The 9,802-nt window shown below is 37.2% G+C and overlaps 1 protein-coding gene across 2 annotated transcripts; it reads left to right on the top strand.

Moving 5' to 3' along the window:
* The first annotated feature begins 518 nt into the window (after nt 1-518).
* LOC128012828 (uncharacterized) lies at nt 519-4,958 on the top strand. 2 transcript variants are annotated; one of them, XM_052595371.1, is made up of 6 exons: nt 519-658; nt 769-877; nt 1,873-1,956; nt 2,466-2,835; nt 3,337-3,496; nt 3,791-4,958. In XM_052595371.1, exons 1-6 carry the CDS (start codon nt 574-576, stop codon nt 3,973-3,975), a joined length of 993 nt encoding a protein of 330 aa, XP_052451331.1. In that variant the 5' UTR covers nt 519-573; the 3' UTR covers nt 3,976-4,958. The 2 variants fall into 2 exon arrangements, with proteins under 2 accessions (XP_052451331.1, XP_052451329.1); XM_052595369.1 differs by having other exon boundaries at nt 2,427-2,835.
* The last annotated feature ends 4,844 nt before the right edge of the window (nt 4,959-9,802 follow it).

The following is a 9,802-nucleotide window of genomic DNA, read 5'->3' as shown; positions in this document are numbered from 1 at the left end:
AAAAGACCACATCAGTTTTCAGCCCACTTAAACAGCTCCACTTTTCTGGACCATTGATTAATTCAATTGCAACATGGGAACAATACAGGCGTTACAATGATGGACAGACACTGATCTCCTCCTCTCGTGGCGATGACTGTTTTTCTGTAGGGGGAAGGATTCTTATTGTGCGGAACATTTTGTCACATTCTGGAACTGTTAAAGTCCTGTGTAATTTCTTTGAAACTGCCAAATCCTTTTTCACCTATCCAATGGACTCATCATGTCTTGGAATTCTTTTTGTTTTTAATTTATCTGAAGACTTGCAGCTGTTACCTGTGGAGGAGTTAAAAACAAAAATGGTGTTATTGCCACTCAAGACTGGATACGTGGCATTGCCACTCCTGCACTAGTGTGCTATTTATTATTATTTTTTATTGTTTGTTTTAATTTTTTTTTGCATGTATTTGTTTTTCTTTAAGCATGTTACCTTTCGCGATAGTTGAATTAATAAATAGTGGAGGATTGGCAGTTATACCGACCAAGTGGTTTATTGGGCCTGAGGAGGATGAATGCTACTGGCCACCAGCAAGGATGAACATGGCAAAGGCGGTCATAGAGCAACAGGACCCTCACACTGACTGGGCGACATACAAGTTGACTGTCAAGAGAAAAGTCGGTAAGGTGTCCATTTGTACGAGATTATCTGACATAATGAGTTCACTGTTGGTTCGGTTTAAATTAGCTCTGAATGAAACTAATTGCCACTCATTTGTCTGTCTCCCAAAGCAACGTATGAAATTGCCCGCACAAAATTAGTCGAGTATGAACAGAACACAGATGTACCAACGGAATCTGATTCTACAGAGAATATGGGAAGGGGGAAGCGCAAAAAGAGGTGAGGGTATTTGAACTACTACTACTACTAAATGGATGATGAAAATTTGAATTTCCCAATGACACAGGAAGGACAAGTTTTGTGGGAGTTTTGTTAAGTGTACCGTATTTTCCGGACTATAAGTCACACTTTTTTTCATTGTTTGGCTGGTCCTGTGACTTATAGTCAGGTGTGAGTTATCAAAATTAATTTGACATGAACCGAGAGAAAACATTACCGTCTACAGCCGCGAGAGGGTGCTCTATGCTGCTCAGTGCTCCTGTAGCATACCACTGAAAACAACTGAAATCTGTTAACTGAAATATTAACTTAAAGACAACTGAAAAAGACTGAATGCAAACAAAATGCCCCCAAAAGAAAATCCTATTCTGCAGATTACAAACTGCAGGTAGATAAATATGCAGCCGATCTGATAGGTGACAGGAGCACTGAGCAGCATAGAGCGCCCTCTCGCGGCTGTAGACAGTATTGTTTTCTCTTGGTTCTTGGTTCTAAATCAATGCGACTTATAGCCCAGTGCGACTTATATGTTTTTTTCCTCGTCATGAAATATTTTTGGACTGATGCGACTTATACTTAGGTGCGACTAATAGTCCCGAAAAATACGGTATTTGGCTCAAAGCTGTCAAAACTAGGGAGGTAGACAACAGATATACAATTAACCAATAATAAAATTAAATGTAATCAATTAATAAAAGTAACAATCACATGTTTAGAGGGTTAAAAGAGATGTATACAAATGGATGTGTGCATGCCTGAAGGTGGAATGGGGTGTTGGAACAGATGCTAAGGATCCATGTGAGTGTCTCTCTGGTACCCAGAGTGTTGTCATACTGTATATAGATCAGTCATGGAAATTCTCTGGTGGAAATGTGTACGAACCCTATGTTTAGTGGTATCATCTGTTGTCCAAAATGTATATATATATTTTTTTAACCAACTGTTTTTTAAAGTGCTTTAACTCATTGATGTGCTTGTATATTATAAATTTCTAGACGAGTGATTTTGTCCAGTGACGATGAGGATGATGTCAATTGGTCCGGCAGCCAAATCAGGCCTACACCTCCATCCACCCTCAGGTAATCACCTCCATACTGTAAATTTTTTTTACCATTTAGGTGATGATCATTTCCTTTGGTTGGGTTGTTTGATTCTTGGCTTTTTTTGTGCGAGTTTGGGGTCTTTGAACAGTGTTTAGCAAAACACATAATTTGTTGCTTTGAAAGAAACCAAGATGATCAAGTTTTCAGCCTCATAAACTAGAATAAATCACTAATCTTATTTCTGACAAAAAAGATTAGAACATCTGAACCCGTTTATTCTTAATAAGAACTTTTGTTTCGAATAGACACAAGATGTTGAATTGCCTCAACTTCAAAAGATTTTTTTTTTTTTTTTTTCTATCACAGACAACTTATTTTCAGTTCGTACTGTTATTTACAAAAGTTGAGTCAAAAAGAAAAAGCTAGGAGAAATTAGTACTAAGTTTTTTTTTTTGTTGTACGAGATTTTTACAGTGTTGATTTTTGTATGGTGCATCCACCCTGAGGTCTGTGCTGACACCTCCACCGCCTCCATCCACCCTGAGGTCTGTGCTGACACCTCCACCGCCTCCATCCACCCTCAGTTCTTCACCATCATCTGCTAGGCCGACACTTCCACCACCTCTGGGTAACCTGAGATGGCCTGATGTTTCAACCCATCACCACGTCACCATGTCACCAGAAACCTCTCAAAGACAAATCAGGGGCAACATGTTTGTTCGCATCTTAACACTGATTGAGGAGATGAAAGAGACACAAAAAATCCAGGGGAGGATGTTACAAACGCTTCTACAACAGCGTGGCAACATCGGCACCACCTTCTCTTCTACCCCCGAGGGTTTCCCCCTAAAGACAGTTAGGGATGTGGAAATCATGGAAGAAAAACTGGCAAACCCAAACTTCATGTCCGAACTGGTATGCATGTTAAGTCTAGGGTAGTGCAACTCAATTAAATTTTATTGGGGGGCTTGCAGTGAATTTGATCTGAAACTTCCCAAGTGTGCTCACAACTTTTTGACAAGTTTTAGATAATTAGTTTATTAAATTAATAAAGAGACAAAAAATACCTTGAGATATGTTTGGTAATTGTATCTGAATGAATTTAAAGTTAATTTGCTATATTTCAGATCAATATATTTGTTTTCCTTCATTTTAATTAACACTAACTTTATTCTCATCTGAATTATAAATACTTTATTTCTGTATAAAATAATACTACCATTAAAAACATTTGATTTTGATTTTTTTAATCAATGTAGTGATGCCCCTACCATTTCGATTCAATACGAATACATGTACCGTTCCACGCCTAGCTCACACCCATGCTTCTGGCAGTTCTTTCATGTTGAGTGGTTTACTCCAGTGAGCAATATACTGTAGATAAATTTGCTTTGTATTGCCTTTGTTCCCCCTCAGGTTGCAGCTGTGACTGACATAGGAGGGGGGACTGTTGACGAGGCCACAAAAAGGATGATGACTTTTCTCCTAGACCATGGCCTATCCAGGCAGTATAACTTTGTGGGCCGAAATGGGAAGAGAGAGTTCAAGGCCTTAAAACTGTATGAAGTAATATATGGTAGGTGTGCATGTGGATAATGTTTTAAGTTGTACCCATAATAGAAAGGTGTCACAATACCCTAACGTTATAAACATGTCAATTTTAAATATTGTGAATGAAGCGTTTGTTGTCCTGGCTGAGCAGTGTGTTCGCACATGTCTCTCAGTTGCTTAGCTTGTGTGTTCAAGAGTGTTATTTCTAATAATAATCTTAATTTATATAGCTCTTTTTTTAACATAGTTGTCTACAGTCCTGGCTGAGTGTTGTGTTGGCACATATGAATTAAGTCATCGTTATATTTGTTTCTTGAAGGAGGCTTAAAGAAAAACGCCATGACCAGCCAAATCACCCGTAAAGATGCCGAGAAGGCGGTCTCCAAGTGGCTCATTGGTGCTAGGGACCGGGGGGGTAATAGACAGGCCCGACAGTCAACCCCTCAACAAGGACTTCAGGCTTCAGGCTCGTTTGAGGTGGAAAGAAACAAATTCTGTTTGTGACAGTGAGGGAACACTGTGCAAAAGCATGTTGTCATAAATTTTACTTAAATAAAATGTAATTAATTCTATTACTGGTATCCTTGTTATTTTAGCTTGTTTAACCCAAGGTGTTCGGGTCTGTGAGACCCATTTTCAATGTTTGCTAAAAGAAAAAGTTACGCTATTTATTAACTGTGTCCTCCTCCTAACTGGGCCTGCTGTGTCTTGTCTGTGTGCGCGAATGTTTTTTTTTCTGCACCTGCTATTCACACACAAAGTAACAAAATTGTTACATTTCAAGCACTTTCACCTGTTCTAAATAAAGTTCTAAGAAATGAGCACCAATAATGATAAAAAATCTTGTTTCTATTTTTTTTTTTTTTTTTTTTTTATAATTGAATTTCCATGTTTTCATCCATCATATGATCATAATTGTTATCTCACAGGGGTAAATGGCGAATAAGAACCATAAATTATGTATATACCATTGGTAATATTGAGCTAAAGTAAACATCTGTTAACTATTTTTACATAAATTGTTGTGGCTGTATTGATTTAAAAGCCTAATAATGTGGTGGGTCCACCAGACTCGGGGATATTGGCTGTGTAACAAAAATATTAACATCTTACAACTGTTAAAGAACTGTATGGACTGACTGTAAAATAAGAATTAAAATTTGAATTTGTTCAAATTCCAATTCCCCAAAAATAATAATAATAATAATAATGGTTATTACCCATATGGGTATAATAGCAGGGACCCATAATCAGCCCACATGGGGCCCAGCTAGTGTGGGCCCCAGATGGGAGAAACCTGGGATGCCCAAGTAGGTTTTAGCTAGGGCCCATGTGAAGCCCACCTTCAGCCCATCTGGGCTTGCCCACATGGGGCCACCATGGAACCCCCGGACAAAATTAACTGGGCCCCATCTGGGCAGCCCAGATGGGGCCCACTCACCAGCCCATATCCATCCCTTATGGGCCCCACATGGGTGTGTTGACAGGGTAGACTGGTGACGTAGGTCTGCGCGCGTTTCTCAATACAAAGTACTGCTGATTTGTTTGTTTTTTTAAAGTACGCTGATTTTGGACGTGCATCCTCGGTAGTTAGTTCAGACTTTGTGCATTCGACTCGGGAGTGTGATGTCCGCGACGACGCAAGTCCGGTAAATCTATAAACAGCAGCATACTTGATAACTTCAGTCAGCTCGTCTTGGCTACTGCAATTTTCCTATTTACAATAAAACGAAATGGGATATAAAATACCACTGCCTCCTTTGGTTTTCATTTAAGCATAATAACAGCTGCAGAAATGTACTTAGTTCAGGGATATGTGTATATGCAGCCATTACAATGAAACGAAATATTATATAAATTTGCCTTTTTTATTTTCATTTTAACATATAGATAAATTGAATACAGACCAAAGAAAACCTGTTAGATTTACCCCGCAGCTGAATTATATGTTATGTTTAACCACTAAAGACACATCAGAGCCAGCGGCACATATCAGAAGGTCTAGCCGATTTGAGGCTGCATCTCGGCGGATACATGAGGACTGAGCTCCCGCTGATTGAGTGGAGCTCACCGTCGCAGAGATCGGCGAAACACATTTTTTAAATAGGCACGGTCTTTATAAATAAACCATAGATTTGCGTTTTAAACAACTACATTCTCGCCTGAAATACTTTTAAAATTACATTTCATGACACAATAACAGTAATATTTGAAAATGATCCAAATAAATGGTGGTTGAACTCAACCAATGCTGCGTGAACTCAGATGGCTTTGGCTACTGTTATTTTCCCCTCAGTATATTTACAATAAAACGAAATAGGATATAAAATACCACTGCCTCCTTTCGTTTTCATTTAAACATAATAACAGCTGCAGAAATGTACTTAGTTCAGGGATATGTGTAACGTTATATACATCCATTACAATGAAACGAAATATTATATAGACTTGCCTTTTTTATTTTCATTTTAACATATAGATAAATTGAACACAGACCAAAGAAAACCTGTTAGATTTACCCCGCAGCTGAATTATATGTTATGTTTAACCACTAAAGACACATCAGAGCCAGCGGCACATATCAGAAGGTCTATCCAAGGTGAGGCTGCCTCTGGGCGGATAGATGATCACTGAGCTCTCCCTGATCGTGTGGAGCTCACCGTCTACGAGATCGGCGAAACACATTTTTAAATAGGCGCTGTCTTTATAAATAAACAACAGATTTGAGTTTTAAACAACTACATTCTCGCCTGAAATACTTTTAAAATTACATTTCATGACACAATAACAGTAATATTTTGAAAATGTTGATCCGAATAAATGGTGGTTGAACTCAACCAATGCTGCGTCAACTCAACCAATCAGGATGTTTAGCGCCAAAGTCCCGCCCCCGAAAGTTCCTGAACTTTAAAAAAGTACCACCTCGCCAGCAGGGACTTTCTGGGGGGCATTTTTTTACCCGGAACTTTTATTTAGTTCCTGGTTCCTGCGGTGGAAACACACCAAGTACCGGACCAAGTCCCTAGTTCCTGGGTAAAGTTCCTGCGGTGGAAACGCGGCTTTATATTGCGTTTCATGGATACTCGTCCATGGAATGCACCACATCCAGTATTTTGCTGGTTACTTGACATGGGCAAAATGTAATCAAGGGTTTTAATTATTTTAATTATTTAACCGAGTACTCTAATTGAATTTGAATCGTGACAGCCCTTCTAAATAATTCTAATGTAGGCTAATATCAAATAACACACTACAGTTAATATTATGATCAAGTATGTTACATGTGCTTTAGTATGTTAGTCAGCACATTAAAATAAGTGTAGCCTACTTATTTAAAGCATAACAAAAAATAATAATGATTACAAAATATTAGAAATATAATTGAAATCTTTAAATTCAATATGATTACATAAAGTACACTTTTTGCCAGTGCACCTTTTTCAGAAGTGTATATGCTATTTTTCGGTAGTGTTTCTGGATTACAGCCTGCTGAAAATTAAAAGTTTTTTTTTTTTTTTTTTTTTTTTTTTTTGTTACATAAAAGTTACATAAAGCCATATAAAGTGAAGTAGCATGTGAAGAGGGTGTTCAGTAAATATTTCAGAGCACAGGGAGATCTGGTGGTTTACAGGCATACAGTCATGCCTCTCTTGAATATCAAACACTCACACATCGCCTGGATCTGTACCACATTACAAATGGCAGAGCACTTGACCTTCAGTACTGTCAGTATTAACAGCATTTCATACATGCCTCCACAGAAACGCTTTTGTGCTGTTGAGGGGTATATATTCAGCATTTGTACTGCTCAGTGTGCTGTCATCTTCAGTGTATTCTTATTTGATTCTGAGTCAAATGGTAGTAATAAACCAGCACAAACTGCAACTTCTCTCTTTCTCTCTCTCTCTCTCCCTCTCTCTCTCTCTCTCTCTCTCTCTCTCGCCCTCTCTATCTATCTATCTATCTATCTATCTATCTATCTATCTATCTATCTATCTATCTATCTATCTATCTATCTATCTATCTATCTATCAGTTGGTCTGTCTCTCTATCTCTCTGTCCCTGTTCTACTTAATTCTGTTGTGACTGATAGTGATTTGTAGTGGTAGATTATTAATAAACTAGAAAGTGAACACTAGATTGCTATGATTATTTGAGTCATTGGGGATGTAATTTCACATTTCATCAGGGTGCGTAAGATGTGTTGTGAAGTAGTAGGGCTGCCAGAGGATGTGACAGGAATAATGAATTGCTTTGAGTGTTGAATCATTAACTGATGTCAGCCTACAGGGGGCACTGTGGCGCCACTGTGCCACCAGAATAATAGTTTAACATTTGTTAATAATAATAGTTTAACATTTGACATTTGTTGACATCCAAAAGTCATATCCCAGCAGAGTGAATATTTTTATATGTTTATATGAATATGTTTGTATTTGTGTAGGTTCTTTAAAATATGTTTATATGTAATATATATATATAATACTGAGCAAACAGTGATCCGTGACATTAGTTGAAAATTGTATTATGTTGAATATTAAAGCTTTGTGGACACATCATTGCTTTTAAATTTGTGGAGTACAAATTATAGTTTTGATTTTTAGGTAAAAAGATACAATAATAATGTAGTTGTTATTATTATACTATATTCATGTTTTTCATGCATAGTGTTGCTATTATGACATACATTATCTTGAATTAAAATATGGGCAATTAAATATAAATATTCACAATACCTGTATTTAAGTAAAATAACACATTTTACCCTGATACTGCTCTGTCTGTCCTTGCATATTCAGTTATTCAACTGAATAGTCAAAATATTATTTTAAATAGAAGATGTGATTTAATATTTTACATTAATGAAATGTTAAAAATATATAAATAGCTATTAATAAAAATGTTATCAAAGGCCATTTATGAAATTGGTAAAAGGGAGGGTTCTTATCCCAGTAGTGTCTCTTTGAGTAATTTTACTTTTCATGCTTTAAGTAAATTAGCTTATATTTATCTTCCTTAATAACACACTGGCTGATGCATTATCATCCTGCACATGCCAAACTGTGTTTAAATATTTGACAGTTTTAAAGTAAATACACATTGTTCTTAAAGGAGGGTGTTTTACCCTCATCTTATGCAAAGATGCTATGAAAGAAGAAAAGCATGTGTGCTATTCACAGATAGCTTTATAAATACCAAACCCACTATCTGAGACACTTCTGACACTCATTTCACATAGATGTGCAGCTGCAGACTCAGCTTTACTGAGGTTTGCTCGTGCATGGCAACACCAGAGAGCAAAAAAAAAAAAAAAAACACTCTGCTGTCACTTTTCAGAGATGAAAAAGCCAAATATTTCTGCCTGTTTTCTTTCTCTCTGCATACATGACATACATTTTCCAAGCTGCCCTTTGTTCTTTTATTTTTGTTCTGAATTGTTCTTGACAGTCAGTCACAGTGTTTACATGCAATCATCCAGAGTTCTCAGTTTTCCTCTTTGGTTTTCTAAATTTTTTTTTAGTTGCTTTCTTCTGTTGCTGCTTAAAAATACTATCTTCTCCCTATATAGTCATGAGATCTGTCTCAGCTATACATAGAAACCCATCAGTTTCGCTGTTATCATTTTAGCCCTGTTTCTTCTCACTTCACTGCAGATAAACCGCATCAGCTATTTCTGTGATGTGATCAGAAACATCACCACCAAAAGCAATTCTGCTGAAGTCTTGACTTTAGAGTCTCACATTTACTTACTTTGGGAATTCTAATTTAAGGCCAAAGGGGCTTTAAATCTGTAGTTTACTTTCTGCTTATGGCCTTCAATGTATGTAGAATGATTAAATGCATGCCCTGTCTTCTGAAAGTTTGTATGGTATATTTTAATTACATTTCAACCCTCCAATGCCTGATATACACTGATCAGCCACAACATTAAAAACAATGACAGTTGAAGTGAATAACACTGATTATATTATAACGGCACCAGTGGATGGGTAGAATATATTAAGCCATCAGTTTTTGTATTTTATGTGTTGGAAGCAGGGGGAAAAAATGGCAAATGAATAGATTACTTTGACAAGGGCCAAATATTGACGGTTGGATGTGGTTTCTATGGGGTTTGCTCGACCAACATACAATACATGGAGGCCCCACTTCTTAACTTGAGGACCTTCTGTTAATATTTCAGTGCTTGATACTACAGGACACATTCTGAGGAGTCCATGCCTGAACACATCAGAGCTGCAGCACGAGGGGGACCCACACTATATTAGGTGGGCAGTTTTAAAGGAGACATGACATTTATTTATTATTATTTTTATTTTTTTGTTTAGTT

The sequence above is a fragment of the Carassius gibelio genome, chromosome B24, assembly GCF_023724105.1.
Source record: "Carassius gibelio isolate Cgi1373 ecotype wild population from Czech Republic chromosome B24, carGib1.2-hapl.c, whole genome shotgun sequence".
Classification (NCBI taxonomy): domain Eukaryota; kingdom Metazoa; phylum Chordata; class Actinopteri; order Cypriniformes; family Cyprinidae; genus Carassius; species Carassius gibelio.
Note: the sequence above shows the minus strand (reverse complement) of the source record. Positions and strands in the feature narration are given on the sequence as shown.

Coding starts and splice junctions, on each gene's coding strand:
- LOC128012828 (XM_052595369.1), top strand. CDS start 574: ATGAACATGGCAAAGGCGGTCATAGAGCAACAGGACCCTCACACTGAC. Junction 878..1,872: donor AGGGGGAAGCGCAAAAAGAG/GTGAGGGTATTT, acceptor ATAAATTTCTAG/ACGAGTGATTTTGTCCAGTG. Junction 1,957..2,426: donor ACACCTCCATCCACCCTCAG/GTAATCACCTCC, acceptor ATCCACCCTGAG/GTCTGTGCTGACACCTCCAC.